This window comes from Hylobates moloch, unplaced genomic scaffold (genome assembly GCF_009828535.3).
Source record: "Hylobates moloch isolate HMO894 unplaced genomic scaffold, HMol_V3 SCAFFOLD_4, whole genome shotgun sequence".
NCBI lineage: Eukaryota > Metazoa > Chordata > Mammalia > Primates > Hylobatidae > Hylobates > Hylobates moloch.
Genome location: NW_026652279.1, coordinates 171,404,137 through 171,423,914, shown reverse-complemented (window position 1 = coordinate 171,423,914; position 19,778 = coordinate 171,404,137). Strand labels below are relative to the sequence as shown.

The 19,778-nt window shown below is 52.5% G+C and overlaps 1 protein-coding gene across 3 annotated transcripts in view; it reads left to right on the top strand.

The window, feature by feature from the left end:
* The window catches only part of RAB20 (RAB20, member RAS oncogene family), a 119,339-nt gene that overhangs the window by 77,862 nt on the left and 21,699 nt on the right, over window positions 1-19,778 (top strand). The window contains exons 2-4 of one of the 3 annotated variants that reach the window (XR_004247814.2): window positions 13,857-14,554; window positions 17,051-17,325; window positions 19,517-19,671. Coding sequence is in view for 1 of the 3 variants with exons in the window: in XM_032151341.2 (XP_032007232.1) it covers window positions 13,857-14,389 (533 nt within the window). In the remaining 2 variants the exon portion in view is untranslated. Of the gene's footprint in view, window positions 1-13,856; window positions 14,988-17,050; window positions 17,326-19,516; window positions 19,672-19,778 lie in introns of those variants that run through there. The other 2 variants (XR_009213327.1, XM_032151341.2) reach the window with 2 other exon arrangements.

Sequence of the window (19,778 nt, the reverse complement as noted above, 5' to 3'; positions counted from 1 at the left end):
TTTTCTTTTCTTTTCTTTTTTTTTTTTTTTTGAGACAAGTTCACGCTCTGTCACCCAGGCTGGAGCGCAGTGGCACAACCACGGCTCACTGCAGCCTTGACCTCCCAGGCTCAAGTGATCCTCCTGCCTCAGCCTCTCAAGTAGCTGGGCCTATAGGTGAACACCACCATGCCCACTAATTTTTGTATTTTCTGTAGAGATGAGGTTTTGCCATGTTGCCCAGACTGGTCTCAAACTCCTAGGCTGAAACGATCCACCCGGCTTGGCCTTCATTCTTTTTTCTAACTCTTTTTTTCCTGATCCATCCTGGCGGAGGACCTGAAGCTGACAGCATGGCATGGTTGTTGGGAACAGGAACCGTGGACTCTGCTTGCTGGAGTTCAAGGCCTGCCTCTGCCATTTGCTGCCCACGTGACCAGGGCCCGTGTGACTGGGGCCTGCATTCTTGTCTCATCTGGGCTGGGGGTGATGCACCGAGCCCCGCAGGGTCATGGGAGCTGAACCACTGAAGAGGCATTGCCTGCACATAGTGAGGGCTCGAGGGCATCAGCTATTTCTAAAAGCTGTTAATAGTGGCTGGACTCACTTTAGGAACCGGAATGTCATACATCCCAAGTCAGCGCCTGGCCCTGCTCTTCTGCTTGATTGAGGATGCAGCTCCTTATGTCTAGGAGATGGTGGTGCTCCCACCCTGAGGTTGGTCTGTCTATGATGAGACACTGTCCTCTTCATGAGTTTAGTGGCAGCTTCCTCTTCAAGGCGCGGACAATTGATGGCTTCTTTGGCTGGACAAATCATTCGTTTTTCTTTGATATCTTTCTCAGTGGTTACTGCCTCTTCCCACATTTCTGAAGAAGGACAATGAACTGGCCAACTTCTTGCTGTGTAAGTTGGGTTAGAGGGCATTGCTTATTCCTTATACTGGTGGCATTAGGTTGATGTAAAAACAGTGAAGTGGCCGGGCATGGAAGCTCATGCCTGTAATCCCAGCACCGTGGGAGGCCAATGTGGGAGGACTGTTTGAGCGCTGGAGTTCAAGACCAACCTGGGCAATAATAGTGAGACCCCATCTGTACCAAAAAAATAAATAAATAAATAAAAATAAAAATTACCCAGGCGTAGTGGCGTGAGCCTGTAGTCCCAGCTACTTGGGAGTCTAAGGCAGAGGATTGTTTGAACCTGGGAGGTCACAGCTGCAATGAGCTATGATTGCACCACTGCACTCCAGCCTGGGTGACACAGCGAGACCCTGTCTCAAAAAAAAAAAAACACTTGGACACAGAAAGGGGAACATTACACAGCGGGGCCTGTTGTGGGGTGAGGGGATGGGGGAGGGAAAGCATTAGGATATATACCTAATGTAAATGACGAGTTAATGGGTGCAGCACACCAACATGGCACATGGATACATATGTAACAAACCTGCACGTGGTGCACATGTACCCTAGAACTTAAAGTATAATAAAAAAAAAAAAATTCCCATTTAAAAAAAAAGTACAAGTAAAATAAACATAAAAACAACACCCCCCCAAAAAAAGCCATTTTAGACCAGGCGCGGTGGCTCACGCCTGTAATCCCAGCACTTTGGGAGACCGAGGCGGGTGGATCACGAGGTCAGGAGATCGAGACCATCCTGGCTAACACAGTGAAACCCCGTCTCTACTAAAAATACAAAAAATTAGCCAGGCGAGGTGGCGGGCGCCTGTAGTCCCAGCTACTCGGGAGGCTGAGGCAGGAGAATGGCGTGAACCCCGGGGTGCGGAGCCTGCAGTGAGCTGAGATCGTGCCACTGCACTCCAGCCTGGGCGACAGCGAAACTCTGTCTCAAAAAAAAAAAAAAAAAAAGCCATTTTAGATATTTCTGTGCATGTGATTTCCGTGAGCTGTGACTTGTTTCAGGAAGCGAGCAGTTCTGCTGACGGGCTTGGAGGTGGCCCTGCCTCCTCCTTCTGAACTCTGGTTGTCTGAGTTCAGTGTTCTCTGGCCCATCCTCACTGACTTCTCCTTTAGTGAGGTTCACTGAAGTTCATCATCATCATCTTGATTCTTTCCTCGGGGAGAGGAAGTGGGGAGGCGACGGAAGCAGAAGCTTCTCTTGGCTGCCTGACTCTCACGTGAACCTTGGTGAGAGGAGACGTCATTCTTCCTGACTTTCGGTGCCTGTCTAGGGGGAGGCCATCCACCTGCCGCCCAGTCCATGCTTTAGTAGGGGTCTGAGTCACCAAGTTCCACAAAGTGGGGGGCTTCAAACAGCAGAAGCTCATCCTCTCCCCATCCTGGAGGCGGGGTCTGAACTGGCATCGGCAGGGCCATGCGCCTCGGGAGGCTGCAGGGAGAGGCTGTTCCTGCCACTCTCCAGCTCCTGACTGGTGCTGGCCATCCTCGCCCGCGGAGCCGCGGCTCTCATCTCTGCCTCTGTTTCCCCATGGTCTCCTCCCCGGGGGGCTGCCTTCACACCGTCTTCGCCTCTGTGTCTCTGGGTGTCTTCTCTAATAAGGACACCAGTTAGATTGGATTAAGGGCCTGCCGTACTCCATGTGGTCACATTTTAGCTAATCACTGCAGAGACCCTGTTTCCAAATGAGGCCACGTTCACGGGCGCCAGAGAGGAAGACTTGAACATGTGTTTTCGAACCCATAATAATACATTTATGATTCCATTTTTAAGCAGAAAGTGGTGTTTCCTGCCCTCTGGTTCACCTTCAAGGAGAGAAATGAAATCCACGTCTGTGTTCGAAGGCCCTGCGTGGCCGGAGCTTTGGGTACTGCTGCTGGGCTGAGAGCACGGTGTGGTCCAGTGGGCGCTCAGCAGTGCCGGTCCAGCCACTGTGTGGAAGGCCTGGGCCCAGCGTGCCGGGTGTGTGCGGTGCTTCACGGCTGCCTTTGAAAAGTTAGTCACTGCACAGGCATTTTATGGAAGGGCCCAAGCTGTGAGGCACTCAGAGCAGGCAGGAGGAGGAGAGGTGGAATCTAGGGAATGGGCTCCAATCTCGCCAATAGAGTCTCTGAGCCTTGACTTGTAGATCTGCAAAAATGGAAAACAGAGACTTCCCAGGGTGGTTTAAGGATCCATGAAGACTCGACCCACGAAGTGGTTGTATGAATTAGCCTCATATGTTATTTATTCATTTCCGTAACTTCATGTCTCCTCCATGCCTGTTCCGAGTAGCCCGTGAGTGTCTGCTGTGGTCCAGGAGCTGCACCTGCTGTTCAGAGTGGGTTCGGGTTGGGGTCTCCGGCTCTGAGCAGAGTCTGCTCTGTGCTTTCCAGCATGGTAGCCACTGGCCACACGTGGCTTGGACTTAGAGATGTGGCTAGTTCTAGGTGAGATGTGTGCTTTTCAAAACGAGGAAGAATTCTGAATTTAAATTCCTCATTACATTCTCCATCTCCCTGCCAATACAAGATGTTCCTGGGCTGGGCACGGTGGCTCAGGCCTGTAATCCCAGCACTTTAGAAGGGCGAAGCGGGGGGATCACTTGAGCTCAGGAGTTTGAGACCAGGCTGGGCAACTTAGTGAGACCTCATCTCTACTAAAAATCAAAAAGTTAGCCAGGCGTGGTGGTGCACACCTGTAGTCCCAGCTGCTTGGGAGGCTGAGGTGGGAGGATCGCTCGAGCCCAGGAGGATGAGGTTGCAGTGAGCCATGATTGAGCCACTGCCCTCCAGCCCGGGTGACAGAGCGAGACCCTGTCTCTATTTAAAAAAAAAAAAAAAAAATGTTGCTGGGTATGTCTTCTGCTCTTCGTTTTGGAAATCATATTTTTCCTATTTTACTGCTTAGTTGTTGAACAGCTGCAGGAGAGGACTTGTGCATTTATGGTGAGGTCCGGTTTTGTGGAGTTCACACTCTTTTGAAGCCTGCTAGGAAGCCCCCCACGGTGCACAGTAGAGGCTGTTCATACTGGATCAGCATTTGGAAAGATAACTGCCCGGGCAAGGAACCCTCAATGAAGTGGCCAGTTTGGGTCAAAGTGATCCTTGCAGTTTTCTGAAAAGCCCCTGTCGTGCCACTTCCCCTGCCCTGGACATTCGTTTGGCTGAGGGGCAAGGCAGGGCCTGGGGCGTGGTCGGCACCCTTGACCGGCACACACGTACATCACAGTGGCAGCACCTCTTTGTTTGTGGGGGCTCGGCTTCAGGGGACAGCCTGAAAATGGGGGAGCTGTACAGGCCTCTCTGGAGAGCCTCAGCTTTGCAGACAGCCTCCATCCCAGGGAAGCAAGTGAGCAGTCCACCTGAATAAGGCAGCCAGGCTTCCCCAGAGAAACAGACCCAACAGAGGGTGTGTGAGCTCAGGCAGTGTTGCTCTGTTGCTGTCTGGGGGCTGAATTCCTTCGTCTCTGGAAGAGCTCAGTCTTTACTTCTCAGGCCATCAGCTGATTAGACGAGGCTACCACATCACAGAGGGCCGTCTGCTTTCTCACATCCACTGATGTAAATGCTGATCCCATCTAAAAAACACCTTCCCAGCCATGTCCAGGCTAGTGCAGGACCAAACTGCTGGGCACCGGGGCCCAACCACATACAGTTCCCCATCACGGTGGGTGGAGGCTGGCAAGCCCATTGGCTCTCTGGAGGCTTTGGTGCATGTGGGTTCTCGGGGGAGGGCCTGCCTACTGCATGGGGCCCTTGCCTGCTAGCTCTCCACTTTCCACGTACTGGTGGGAGGCAGGTGTGTCCAGCCAGGCCCTGTGCTGGCTCCAGGCAGCCTAGCTCCATTCATGCACCCGGGGACTCTTGTGGGCCCTCCTTACTGTACTAAAATCAACAAGCAATTGAATACAATGTTGGTTATAGTAGTCAATTATTTATTCTTTTCTAATGCTCCTGAGGGGATGGTTGCTTCCACATCCCATTCTGTCTTTTTGAGGTAGGGTCTTGCTCTGCTGCCTGGGCTAGAGTGCAGTGGCACTATCACAGCTCACTGCAGCCCAACCTCCTGGGCTTAAGCGATCCTCCTGCCTTAGCCTCCTCAGAGCAGCTGGGACTACAGGCACATACTACCATACCCAGCTCATTTTTAAAACTTTTTTGTAGAGATAGGGACTCACTGTGTCACCCAGGCTGGTCTCAAACTCGGGCTCAAGGGATCCTCTCACCTCAGCCTTCTGAAGTGCTAGGATTACAGGTATGAACCACTGTGCCTGGCCTCCACGCACCATTATTTAACCAAGTTCACTATCAGATAGTTTAAAAAAAACAAGCCTAGTGGGAATGTAGATTATGCCTGTGGAGATGGTCCCATGACTCTAAACTTTAGCCAAAACTCGTCAACTTTACAAAATAGAACTAAAATAACCTTTTGGCTCGTATTTGTGGATGCAACCTGCAAACACTGGAGAAAGCATGTAGTGGTAGTTTTGAACAATCTCTGAAGGGAAGTACGTCACAGCTCCTCTAGGCTGCGCTGCTGCTGGTGCCATTGCCGGAGTTGCTTATTTTGCTCCCATCTCTGGTCTGGGAATATGCACTTTTCCTTTCCTCAGGTTGTCACACTGATGTTTTGTGAGCTTCCTGCCAGGGGGCTGTCCGATCTGGCAAGGCAGAGAACTCATCTTAAAAGTTTCTGTTCTCCGCTGGGCACAGTGGCTCATGCCTGTGACCTCAGCACTTTGGGAGGCCAAATTGGGAATATAGCATGAGCCCAGGAGTTCAAGACCAGCCTGGGCAGCATAGTAAGTCCCCATCTCTACACAAACATAAAAGAAATTAGCTGGGTGTAGTGGTGTGCACCTGTAGTCCCAGCTACTCGGAAGGCTAAGGTGGGAGGAACACTTAAGCCCAGAAGATGGAGGCTGCATTGAGCCATGATCATACCACTGCACTTCAGCCTGGGTGACAGAGCAAGACTCTGTCTCAAAAAAATAATAATTAAATAAAATAGGCTGGGCGTGGTGCCTCATGCCTGTAATCCCAGCATTTTGGGAGTCCAAGGTGGGTGGATCACTTGAGGTCAGGAGTTCGAGACCAGCCTGGCCAACATGGTGAAACCCTGTCCCTACTAATAATACAAAAATTAGCTGGGTGTGGTGGTGTGTGCCTGTAATCCCAGCTACTAGGGAGGCTTAGGCAGGAGAATTGCTTGAACCCGGGACGTGGAGTTTGCAGTGAGCTGAGATTGCATCACTGCACTCCAGCCTGGGCAACAGAGCAAGACTCTGTCTCTAAAAAAAAGTAAATAAATAATGAAAGTTCCTGTTGTCTCAGTGTTTGCATTTCCTGGTAGGGCTCACTTTTCAATGAATTGAAATACCAAGCTTTCTAATTCTTACATTTCAATAGCTGCCTTTTTATTTCCCACTTTCACTGGGTAAATTGCTGATTTTCACTCCTGGTGCATGTGGTATTCACCTGGGAGCTTTTAAAGCTGATACAAATGCCAGCCCCGCTCTTGATCCTGGCAGCTGGGTCAGGGTCTGAGCATCAGTATTTTTTAAGTCTCCCCACCTCATGCTTCAGATGTGAGCCAAGGGTGTCTGTGGCTTCTGATGGCTGTCTCAGCCCACTCTCTTATTTAAACTGTTAGTGAAAATGACACAGCACTTGGGGTAGAAGCCTGGCTGTGTTTGGCTTTGGGAAGGCTGAAGAGTGAAATGGAAAGCACTTGTGGCTTCTGATGGCTGTCTCAGCCCACACTCTTATTTAAACCGTTAGTGAAAATGACACAGCACTTGGGGTAGAAGCCTGGCTGTGTCTGGCTTTGGGAAGGCTGAAGAGTGAAATGGAAAGCACTTGGGCAGTTTTCGGTTCCGCAACAGCGGATCGGGATTACTGTGGGTGCTGACTTCCCTTCCCCTTGTGCCTGAACCCTGGGCCATGTCAGCTCCGCTGATCTGGCAACATCCGGAGCACCCCCAGGACCAGGGAGAAGGTCATCATCTGAGAATAAGAAACGTAGAAGATTGGTCCACTGCAAAAGCGCTCAGTCGGCCCCAGGAGGTAGTGTGTAAATGGAGGGATGACGAGACCCGGGACACGGGCAGCCCTGGGACGGTGGAGTCCATCCTTAGCTTTGGGAGGAATCTCACGATTTATGGAACGAACACTTCTATTATAGGGCCTAATATGCTGGGTGTAGCTCCAGGCAGTTTACCTGTGTGCAGATTGTGGTTTCTCAGCCACCCTTTGGCAGGTGCGACCCACATTTTAGTGATGGGGAAGCTGAGGTACTGCGTGTCTAAGTGACTTGCCCAAGGTCACACGGTGGGGATTTGAATGTAGTCTGTCTCTAGAGTTGGGGCTCTTTACCAGAACGCTCTGCAGTCCCTGCCCAGCGCATTAGCCGGCACTTCCAGGATAGTTCTCTGTGTAAAATTGGGAGCTCCTGGGAAGGTGGCTGCACTCTGCAAATGCCTGTGCTCTGTGGGATCACAGGGCGGAGGCAGGCTTTTCTCCTGCCCGGCAGCCCACCTCAAAGGGGCCCTAGGCCCCTTCCTCTGCTTCTGGGAGTGGTTAGGCCAGACTCCCTGGGGTGCCTGTTGTCGGCGCGCTTGTCAGGGCTCCACCTCTCCTGTGTCTGTTGCCCACCTTCTTCTCCATCTGTGCCTCAGCTTCTCCTTCTGTAAAACATGGGAAATGGAAGCCTGCACGAGCATAATAAACCCTGAGGACTCACACTGTGCTGGCCATGCTTCTTCCCATCACTAATGCAGCGCTTCCTGTCCTTGATACGGGGACGGGATCGTGGAAGTTAACAGCTCATTCCCTGCTATAAATTACCAAGTCCTGTTCTGGCTTCCATTTATCTTGTTTAGACAGAACTTAAACCTCATAAAGTGAGTGGAATTAGCTCTTTAGGCGAACAGACACAATTGTGTTTTTAGATCTGTAAATTCGAGAAACAAACCTGGTGGGACCTGCCTCCTGAGGGCCCTGCATAGAGGTGGGGCGGGTGGGACCTACTTCCCCAGGGCCCTGTGTCTGTGTAGAGGTGGGGTGGGTGGGACCTCCTGTGTCTGTGTAGAGGTGGGGTGGGTGGGACCTGCCTCCCCAGGGCCCTGTCTGCAGTGAGCAGGGCATCTTCATTTCTGGCTGCTCTGGACTCACGGTTAAAGTCCTGGTCAGTTTTGCTGCATTTCAATAGTTTGTCCAACAGTGTGGCTGATCAGACATGGGAGGTGTTCTTACAGATGCAGGTTTCCCTCACCACCAGGGGTAACTGACGTCTTCGTCTGTATGTGTTGGTGACATAAAACTTAGCAGATCACTTATGGCTTTGCTACATAGACGAGTAATAATTCCTGGACAAGGGGAACCTAGAGCCCCAGGCCCCGGTCACTCACCCACTCACCCATCTTCCCGTCTGCTTGGCCCGAAGACAGCCCAGGCAAAAAGGCGGGAGAGGCTGGCGGGAGGCTGGGCTCCTTCCTCAGGCTTGAACCCATGCCCCCAGCCCTGACGATGTCAGGCCCGCGTTGGTAGTGGGCACACAGGCTTGGCAGCCTGGCTCCGTTCACCAGACCAGGGTTGGCAGCTCACCAACCCTTGGCTGCATTGGCTGAATTTGAACCACTTTGTGATTTTTCTCTTTTGCCCTGTTTCTGGGGCAGCCTGGGGCTCTGGCATCCCCAGAATTGGACCTGAGGCTGTTTATTTCTCCAGGAAAGTCCAAGTAAACCACCAGAACTCTCAGCGCTTTGGCTTCAGGATTGGTACTGAGGGACTCCGGTCTGGGGGAGAAGGCAAGAGAGATAGAGATGCCTGATCCTGTCTCCAGGGAGAGGGACTTTGAAGTACTCAGTTTAAGCCCATATTTGTAGACAGGAAATCAATACTCTGAGAGATACAGGGGCTGACGTGTGTATGGGGTTGGCAGCAGGGGGCCGACGGCCCAGCTCAGAGCACATTCACAAACTTCCAGAAAACGCATGAGGGTCCTTTGGATTCAAATACACTGTGAATCTGTCAAAACCAAGTGCAAAAGGTCAAGTTGTAGTGACACCATTTTATCTTCATTGTCTTATGTTCACTGTCATGCCTTAAATACCAGAGCCCCTACTCAAATTCAATTAGGATTAAATTCAGAACTTCTGTTCCCTGCGGGACTGGCCCTTCTTGCTGTGGACAATGCACTCATTGACAGCAGTCTTTCTATTCCATTAGCAATCCTAAAAGCTATACATTATCTCCAAAGCAGTGTTTTAGAATTTCAAATATGGAAACTGCTTGCTTGTAAATTCTTTAGCTGGGGCAACCGCATTTAATTGGTTTGCATTCATTAATGGGTAGATAACAGATTATAGGGTTCAAGCAACAATTCTTTTTTCTGGCTGGCATTTGTGATTCTTCAGTTCCTACTTCCTTTCATTACTAAGATCTTTCCTTTTATATTATTATTTCCTTTTTTAGCTTTTTAAAGGCAAATCAGACGTTTTTATCTGGAATGGAAAACTATTTTAGGCATAGTCATCAACACGGTTCTCCCTTTGGCCCTAGTGAACTATGTAACAGAGACTTGAAAAACATTCTTCCAGGGTAGCTGGAATGCCCCTGACTCCGCATTCCCATAGTCACACTCTTGTGAAATCTGGTGGGTAGAAGCTGATGACGTTTTTAGCTCACGTAAAAACCTCATGATGCCTGGACTGTTATCTATGGGATTAGTGTCCTTGAAACAAAGTCTTAGTACTGTGGTAATGACGAAGAAGTATTTTTCTTTCTTTTCTGTTTTTTTTTTTTTTTTTGAGATGGAGTTTCACTCTTGTCCAGGCTGGAGTGCAGTGGCGCTATCTCAGCTCACCGCAACCTCTGCCTCCCAGGTTCAAGCAATTCTCCTGCCTCAGCCTCCCGAGTAGCTGAGATTATAGGGACGTGCCACCACGCCTGGCTAATTTTGTATTTTTAGTAGAGACGGGTTTTCTCCATGTTGGTCAGGCTGGTCTCAAACTCCTGAACTCAGGTGATCTGCCCACCCCGGCGTCCCAAAGTGCTGGGATTCCAGGCCTGAGTCTCTGGCCTTTTTCTTTTCTTTATTATTACCATTTTAAATTTATTTTAGAGATGGGGTCTCACTCTGTTGCTCAGGATAGAGTGCAGTGGCATGATCATAGCTCACTGCAGCCTCGAACTCCTTGGCTCAAACGATCTTCCCTCTTCAGCCTCCCGAGTAGCTGGGACTACAGGCATGCGTCACCATGCCTGGCTAATTAAATTATATATATTTGTAGAGATAGGAGCCTTGCTATGTTGCCCAAGCTGGTCTCCAACTCCTGGCTTCAAGCGGTCCTCCTGCCTAGCCTTTTCTTTTTTAAGCTAATGGCTGCTATATTGGGTTTTAAAGGCTCTTGATCATCGTCTTCCATAGTGGGAGAATGACTGTGGATTCCGGGGACACTGTTTGGTTTCTGCCTGCTGGGGTCCAGTCCAGCTTGACTGGAAACGGATTGACTTCTCAGTTTGAAGCTGACCCCGGGTAGGCGTGCGGAAGGGAGGAATGTCGCCCTTCAGGTGCTGAATTCCAGAGCACAAGCCGCTTGCCAACAGGATGGCTCTGTCGTCCAAACTACAGCATTCCCAGGCTGGCTTTTCCCAGAAGAGGGAGGTGACCCGGGTGGCTCTCGCACTTTGACCCTCGGACTGGCAGCAGGGCGCATTCTTCTGACTCCTACCAGAGCTGGTCTGGGCTCAGCTCCCAGCTCACTTTCCCTCCCCATCCCCGAAGGGCACACTGTTGGCTTTGCTGAAGCGGGAGCTGGAGCCCACGCTCGGGACCTGGGAGACCACACTGGTCAGTAGACAGGTCTGCCTGGCTCTTCCCACAGGACATGAGTGTGTGTCTCTGTGGGCGCCTCTCTCCAGGGTTGCCCAAGGAGTGACCAGCCTCCCTCAAAATCCAGGCAGCATCGCCCAGCAAGGTTTGAGGACTTGGTGTCATCAGAATGTGGCCATTTCACAAAGATTGGGGATGGGAACGGGATGAAATTTGGTTGTGTTTCTTGGCTATTTGGCTCTAAATAGTGGTTTATTGGCAAAGGACAGTCTGCCTTAGAGAGCCACATGTGTGCAGGTGTCGTGCGTTCAGTCCATGCTCCAAAGCCCCACAGACCAACGGTCCTTAACTTCATTTGTGTCAAGGCCCCCTCGGCCCCTGAGGGGTATGAGCTCAGGACCCCTTCTCAGAACACTGTGCCCAAGTGCATGCAGTGACATACAAAGGTAACCAGCTGTCCTTAAGTACAGTTGTACGGAGCCTTTTAAAATTATGATTGATATGTGGTTCATGGTCCACATATTAATGAATGGAGGCGTGGCAGGTCTGAAGGGTCATGGGCGTCACGCTGGAGTGTCTGAGGCGTCTGGCATGCGGATGGAAGCACCTGCTGGCCCTGTTGGTGATGAGTGCCCCTTACCGCCATTTCTGCAGTTTGCTGCCAATATTTATGGTGAAAGGAAATGGTAAATTTCAGGTAGAGGGTGGTGAAAACAAAGATGACATTTTCTCCCCCATTCAAGGTCATGGACCCTGTGAATTTGGTTTATGACCCCAGTGGTTAAGAGTCCTTGCTATTGGTCGACACTGTCCACACACTCAGGGGAAGTTGTCCTCAGAGTGACATGGGACCATTTATAATTTAGAAGCTGCCAGTGATGGGCCACTGTTGCATTTGGTTTACCTAAATGTGATCTTTAGAAAATTTTGAATTAGTTTTGAGTGCTTAAAACTTGGGAGATTAAAATCCACATTGTTAGCTTCTTTTTAAAAAATCAGAACCAGGCTTACTTTTCCCAGGCGAGGGATTGGAATGGGGCCTGGACACTCCCTGGGTGCCACCTCTCTCTGCGCCAATGCCACAGCAGCCTCATCCTTGTTCAGAGGCACTTGACCTTGAGTTCTGAGCTCGAGAGTGGAGGCCAGTGCTGTTAGTCAGTCGTTCCCAGCTCTCCCTCCTTTTGGTCTAAGGGCATAGCCTGGGAGGCCACACATGCCCCAGGGGAGGAGGGGAGGAGCTGGCCTGCAGCAGGCGCTATGGGAGCTTCCAGGCCTGTCTGCAGAGGCTCCTTGGGATGGCGTCTGAACACTGGTCTCAGTCTCATTCCTCTTCGAAAGCATGCCCCCGGCAGGTGTGGTGGGGGAGCAGGTGCTTTGTGGTTGGAAGATCTCACTTGGGGTTTGCTCGTTGGTGATTGAAACAAATTCATCACCAGGAGCACCTGTGAAGCCCCTTCCTGCCAGCAGGGAGGGCCCATGCCATGTGCAGCCTGCTCGGTCCGCGAGAGGCAGGTGGGGGCCAAGGTGCATGCTGCTGCCTCTCCCACAGCTGCTTCCTGAGAGCTCATCCCCCCAGTGCGGCAGATGTGCCCAACGATGAAAAGCATGCCAAGGCCTGGAGGACGTCCCAGCAGGCGTGCTCGGCTCGGCCCTCCCTGCTGGGGGCTCTCACCTGCTGCGTGCACTGCACCTGTCCCAGGAACCCCTGCCTTGGCCCGATCTGCTCCCCTTGTAGGAGTCTGTCCTCCACATCTGAGTATGCGGAAAGCTTGTGCTACAGACAGGGGTTCAGAATTCTGCCAGAAAGTTCCTAGGTAGCCCTTGAGCAGACTGCCAGGAAGCCGCCTGCCGGTAGGGAGGTGAGCGGGCCCCCTTGGGGATCTGTGCACTGTTGGGGGGTAGAAAAGTGGTCCTGGGGCAGATGTCGGGAACAGGACAGTATGGATGTGCAGGTGTTACCTGTGGGGAGTGTATTCTGACCCGGGTTGATTTGATTAGATGACTGCATTGTAAAAGTATGCAGAGACCAAGACCGGGACCTTTTAATCCTCCTTTTTAGCCATCAATCTGGGGGTCTCTGTGTTTAAATGTAGGATGGTGGCGGGTGTTCCAGTGCCCTGGCCCAGCCTCCCTGGAGCGCTGCTGTGCCTGACTCCTCCACACTTCAGTCTCCTCGTGGAAAGTGTGTGTGCCCGCATCGACCTTGTGAGGCTGAAGTGCTGGGGGCACGGGGAGAGCAGAGGCCCACACTCCAGGCACTGCAGGGGTGCGTGCCAGCTGGCCCTGTTCCCCGCCAGACCCAGCGACAGACAGCACCTTGTCAGTAGCCAATGTGTTGACGTTGAGCTGTGTCCCGAGGATTTGATCTCAACCTGGAAATGTTTTGGGAGCAGGTTCCCGGCTGGCCTGCAATTGCCTGCACCTCTGTCTGTTTTAAACCTGAGGACAGGCGGGGCTGCGAATGCTGGGGCCTGGCTCCTCAGGGATTCCGATTCCAGTGAGGGAGGAGAGATGTCCACTGTGTCCTAAAAATACCGTGAGCACTGCAGGGTGCTGTGTGATTCTGGGCAGATAAGTGCAGGTGTGGTTTACAACCCCTGTTACGAACTCAGAAGCCCTCCCCGCAGCACCTCCTGGGCAGGGCAGCACAGGGCAGCTGGGAGTGCCCAGGGGGTGTAAAGGAGGAGGGTGAAGGGACATGGGCACACTTTGCTTCCAGAGCCTGCGTTCCTGAGTCAGCTTCTATCTCAGCAAGGGCCTTGGCAGTCGCTGCTTTTTTCTGGACATCAGTTCTTGATTCCTTCCATCTCCAGCCACGGCTGGGGCCGTGCGTGACTCCTTTGGAGTTGGTGCTTGAAGGCAGGGAGGGCTGTGTGAATGCCTGAGGCCCGTTCTTCCTGAACATTCTTGGATTCAATTTCCCATCTACTCGGGGCACCCAACAGCTTGTTTCCTCGAGGGGCCGCCTGCTCTGGGGATGGTGCCCATGGGTGGCACATTCTCCATCAACTATGTTTAAGCGTTTCATCCTGTGTGTGTTGCCCTAAAAATAAACATCCCTGTGGGACGCTCCCTTGCAGTGTGGCTGGTGGCTATGTTCTGAGTTGAGAGATAACCAATCTTTCTGTCCCTCTTTTCCCACCAGGACGGGAGCAGTTCCACGGCCTGGGCTCCATGTACTGCCGGGGGGCGGCCGCCATCATCCTCACCTATGATGTGAATCACCGGCAGAGCCTGGTGGAGCTGGAGGACCGGTTCCTGGGCCTGACGGACACAGCCAGCAAAGACTGCCTCTTTGCCATCGTGGGGAACAAAGTGGACCTCACTGAGGAGGGGGCCTTGGCAGGCCAGGAGAAGGAAGAGTGCAGTCCCAATATGGACGCCGGGGACTGTGTCTCCCCCAGGGCGCCTAAGCAGGTGCAGCTGGAGGACGCGGTGGCCCTTTATAAAAAGATCCTCAAGTACAAGATGCTGGATGAGCAGGACGTGCCGGCCGCTGAGCAGATGTGCTTTGAGACCAGCGCCAAGACCGGCTACAATGTGGACCTCCTGTTTGAGACCCTGTTTGACCTGGTGGTGCCAATGATCTTACAGCAGAGAGCTGAGAGGCCGTCACACACAGTGGATATATCCAGTCATAAGCCACCCAAGAGGACCAGATCTGGGTGTTGTGCTTGACTTTTGAGGGCCTCCTGGACTCCGACTGTGCATGTGGGAAGGGGTCTGACCAGGCAAGCTGTCATCTGAAAGGAGCAAGGAACACCAGGGAATTATTTTCCAGAATGACACACGCAGCAGAACGCTGGAGTGGAAATGATGGCCGGCTATGAAGAGGAGGTCAACGTGTGTGGTCTCCTCGGTCTCTGTCAGAGGGGTGGGGAGGTGGGGAAACAGGAATCCTCTGCAAAGCCCAGTCTGCAGAGTCGAGACCCCTGGCGCTCTCTGCCCCGCTGCCTGGCACTGGTCCTTTGCAGCCAGCCTCCAACGGCCCGCTCGCCCTTGCACAGGCAGAAGCCTGCGCCTGCGCCTGCACCTCCGACCCTTTCAGCACCCTGGGTGGCTACTACATCTTACAACTTCAACGTTTCTTGTTCTCAAGCATTTCTCTTCACTCTGAGTTGTCTTTGGTCCTCCCACTTGGTACTTGTATCTTGATGCTTTATAATCCTGACTCTCGACATTTCATTTATACAAAATCAGGAATAACTTTGTTTTTATACTGATTACAGCAATGTTGGCTACATGTATTATTAAAGAGGATTTTCGGAAAAACTTAGGTATTGAGACTGAACTGAATTCATTTGTACCCCCAGTCCCAGGGACTCTTTGTGGGGTAGGGTGGGGGGCGCTGGGGAGATGGCTGCGAACTTGAGATACATCTCTCTTTCTGCAGAAGCTCTGTGAAATCCTTACCAATTGCAGAATATTTAGATTGGCCCATCTGCCTAGTTTTCTTGATGACTTGAATTCCAATAATAGTAGCAAAGCTAAAAGCTCTGGTTCTGCTGAAATCTGGGGCATCTGAGCACCCAGGTCTGAGTCAGAAGTCCCCTTTGGGTCTGCTGCTGCTGGCTGTGGGGTGGCTGCTTTATTGGAAGATGCCAGACAGAGACGCCAGGAGACAGTAGATTTGTTTTCCCAGAAATGTGACTGAACAAAAGCAGGCCGGGGTCGGGGCTGTTTGTTGGGAGGCAACGTGGGGCAGGTGGCGCTGGGCAGTGGGTTTCATGAATGCTGTTTTCTTTCTTTCTTTTTTTTTTTTTGTGTGTGTGTGTGATAGGCTCTTGCTCTGTCACCAGGCTGGAGTGCAGTGGCATGATCATAGCTCTCTGCAGACTGTACCTCCCGGGTTCAAGTAATTCTCCCACCTTAGCCTCCCAAGTAGCTGGGATTACAGGCACATGCCACCATGCCCCAATAATTTTTTTTTTTTTTGTAGAGATGGGGTTTTGTCATGTTGCCTAGGCTGGACTCAAACCCTTGAACTCAAGCGATCCTCCCAACTCAGCCTCCCAACATGCTGGGATTACAGGGATGCTTTGTTTTCTGGGGAGCTGTTCATAATTTGCTGAAGGCCTGTGCTCTCCAGTTTCTGGCTGCTGCAGGCCTAACTTCTCTGCTCCTGTGGAGTGAGTGCTTTCAGGCAAGGAAGGGAGCTTGGACCCCAGGAGGAAGCACTGAGGCAACCCCTGCGATTGCAGGTCCTCAGCCCCCCTGAGATGCGGTTTCAGAGTTTAAAACTTGAGTTTCGCAACAGCAGCCCATTGAGAAGTGAACGCAAATCAGCCTGACTTGTGACTTTTTATTGACTTGGCTGAATATACCACTGTAGGGACAGAAGTTATATTTGTTTTCTATAAAGTGCATCTTTGCTAGTGACACATCTAGGAAATATGCTAACCAAAGAGACCTTGGAATCTTTTTTTTTTTTTTTTTTTTTTTTTTGAGACAGGGTCTCACTCTGTTGCCCAGGCTGGGGTGCAGTGGCACAATGTCAGCTCACTGCAGCCTCGAACTCCTGAACACAAGTGATCCACCCACCTCAGTCACCCGAGTAGCTGGGACTACAGGGGTGTGTCAGTATGCCTGGCTAATTTTTTATTTTTATTTTTTGTAGAGATGAGGTCTTGCTGTGTTTCTCAGGCTGGTCTGGAACTCCTGGGCTCATGCAATCCTCCTGCCTCAGCCTCCCAAAGTGCTGGGATCATAAGCACGAGCCCCGACCCTGGCCAGAGTCTTTCTTTGAAGGCTGTGAAGGGAGAGAAAGTATCATATGGCACTGTTTTTGTAGTTGGTGCTTGAAGGCAGGGAGGGCTGTGTGAATGCCTGAGGCCCGTTCTTCCTGAACATTCTTGGATTCGATTTCCCATCTGCTCTGGGCACCCAACAGCTTGTTTCCTCGAGGGGCCGCGTGCTCCGGGGATGGTGCCCACGGGTGGCACATTCTCCATCAACTCTGTTTAAGCGTTTCATCCTATATGTGTTGTCCTAAAAATAAGCATCCCTGTGGGCTCCTTTTAAATGAGTTCCTCTGAGCAGTCGGCACTGCAGTCTCTCGTGTGCTAGCAACTTCCAGCTGCCCTCACAAGTGCTTTTGTAAGGGCATGAGGGGCTCGTTAATTCAGCACATCCCACTGAGCAGTCACTCTCCACAGCCCTTCCTGGAGCTGAGCGATTGGGATAGTTTCAATGACGGTGCCGCCACAGGCCCCCTGGCACCCTGTGTCCTGGGCTGCATTCCAAGTGGACCTTGGATACCATCCTGGCTCCTCGCTGGGGAGCCTGATCTTGGGTCCTACTCCCCCACCCTCCTCTCATGTGGCCTCTGTTTCCTTCCAGAAACCACATCAGTTCTTGGAAAGCTTGAAATCTCTCAGTTTGGCAACTCAGCTGTTGGAGACGGCGCAGATTTCCCCACTGGGTGTGGGTTTGAGCTCGTGACCTCCAGCATCCGTCTTTCCTTTGTACAAAGCGGCCACTCCAGGGAGGAGAAGAGCAAGTGACGGTCCAGGGTTAATGGCTGCGTGTGGTCTCGGAGCTCCCTTCTGCACTTTCCAGCTGTCCGTGTCCCCATGCAGATGAGAACCCTTTCCTCAATGACACCTCATAACCAGGTATTTCCTAGTGCCCTTGAAGCCTCGTGCCTGGCAGTGGGGTCAGGGAGCCTTGGGGTTGGGTATGTGGTAATCTGGGTGCTGTCAGTCAGAATGTCCCCTTCCCCAGGCTCCCAGGCCTAGTTTCTTAAAGAGTATGACGTTGCCATTTCTGGACCCAACTTCCTGGTTTAAACAGCCCCTGCTGTGCCAGGAAAACAACCTCACATGAATGTTCCCAGCACATAGATCCCCCCAGCACACGGGTGCCCCCACTACACGGGTCCCCCCCAGCACACGGGTCCCTCCAGCACACGGATCCCTCCAGCACACAGGTCCCCACAGCACACGGGTCCCCCCAGCACATGGATCCCCACAGCACACGGGTGCTCCCAGCACATGGATCCCTGCGGCAGAGGTGAGCTGCTGCTCAAGGCCCATAAGACAGACCCCATGAGACACGGAGATGGCGCTTGTCTTCCAGAGAGAAGGGGCAATGGCTCTGAGCTCGGCCTTCACTCCGTGCTCCTGGGAGACTCTAACCAGGCTGAGTCCCTACTGAGCAATGACCACAAACCTCTGAAGGAGGAAGAAGAGTGGGACCCGGACCCCAGAGACCCTGGTGGGCGTGCAGTAGTGTGGCACTCCCACCACAGGTGTTGGGAGGATGTCAAAGGCACAGACCCTCCCAGCCCTGGTTGGTGGAGTCCAGGTCGTATCTTCCCTTCTGTGGCCAGGCAGGGTGGCCCGTGCCCCTCGTCCTCTTACGTGCCCATATTAGGAGCACAGCCCCTTCTCCACAGTGTGCAGGGATCTTCCATCCTCCCACTTCGCAGAGCTGGATCTTTTGAGCCTCATTGTCGAAACAGGACAGAGGGGCTGGGTGCGGTGGGGTGGACGCACAGTTGAGACCCCGCTCTCCCAGCTGAGACCCCGCACGCGCACAGCCGAGACCCTGCACACACATGTGCCGCCTGCACGCGGCCTCCTCTGTGCCTGCTGTGGAAGCTCTTGGGCCCAGTCCTCTCGTGGTCCAGGCTGCCTCCAGGGAGAGCTGACGCCTTCAGAGCAAGCGTCTTTGCGTGGTTATGAAGCTCTGTGTCCCTCCCCTTCCCTTTGTGTTTGCCTTGAACCCACTGGCCCAGCCCTCAGGGATTGGATCTGGAGGGCACCTTGCTTGAGGACATGTGGACCCAAGGCCCGAGAAGGTGCGTCCTGGGCCAGGGTGTCAGTGGCCGGAGTGAGACACGCCCAGGCCTTGGCTCCCCGCCCCACCCACTTCCTCACCAGGCCTTCCCGGCTCAGTCTACTGCGTTGGCTGTTTTCTTGGGATGTCATTGTGGAAGGTCGTGCCTGGGGCATGGCGGCTTGGGAAGCTGAGCCTTGGAATTCCAATGCCACGTTCCAGTTGCTGCCATGTCTTTCCTCCCCTGAAGGTGGGCTTGGTTGTTCGGGCTGCAAATGATGGATACCCACGGATCCAGAACAAGCCTCAGCCCCTTTTTTTATCCCCCATCCAGATCTTCCCACCGGGAGAAGGCATGGGGGCCTGGAACGGTGTCTCTTGGGAGCTGGTCTCAGTTAAGTGAGGAGGGTTGGCTCGTGCCTGCTCTTGGTCTGAAGGTGGCAGGCCTGGGAGTGGCCACTGTCATCCCCAGTAGCACTTCCAAACCCCCTCCCTCAGCCTCACTGCGTGGCGGCCTCGTTCACCAGCCCGTGTGGCGGGCAGCTCCCATGGCCAGGGGCGAACTCTCACTGCTTCGAGGGAGGTGTGAGAGCCCCCTGGACAGAGTCCTCATAATCTGAATGCAAGAATTCCTTTCCCAGGAATCCTGCAGATAAAATGGATTATTTTTGTGAGTGTACAGTTAAGAATAAGCCAGCTCAAGGCAAAAGAATGGGTACCCCCCGGAGGAGAAGCGGGGTCCTGTCCCATGTGGGATGAAATGGCCTCTGCAGGAATGGCTTCAGCTTTAGGGCTGGTTTATGCCGTCACGGCACCCACATCTTCTAAGCGGCCTCCACCCCATCTGCCCTTTGTTCTTGTACTTTGGCCATGAATGGGAGGAGAAGGTCCCTGAGTCACCCCTGCATGTGGCAAGGTCCTCTCAAGTGTGAATCTGCAGGTGGGGTGGGGGAAGAGGGCTCCTGGACGTATTTTAAACTCAGAAAGACAGCAGTCCCCTCCTGCCCCATCCCATGTGGTTTGCAGCTGCAGCCTCTCATCTCTAAGTGTTCCTGGCCTCTGAGAAGAACCTAGTTAATTAAAATGGGCTCGTGCAATGAAATTGTGAAATACCCCTCGGGTGCAGGGACTCTCGCAGTATGTGGAAATGACCCCACCGTTTGAGCTTCTGGACATCGCAGGTAATGTTATATGAAGTGCCTCGGGTGCCTGGCATGTGGTTGATGCTCAATGGTCGCTGTTTTTAGGAAGTCAGCTGAGTTCCTGAAGGGAGTGTAGAGGTTTGGTT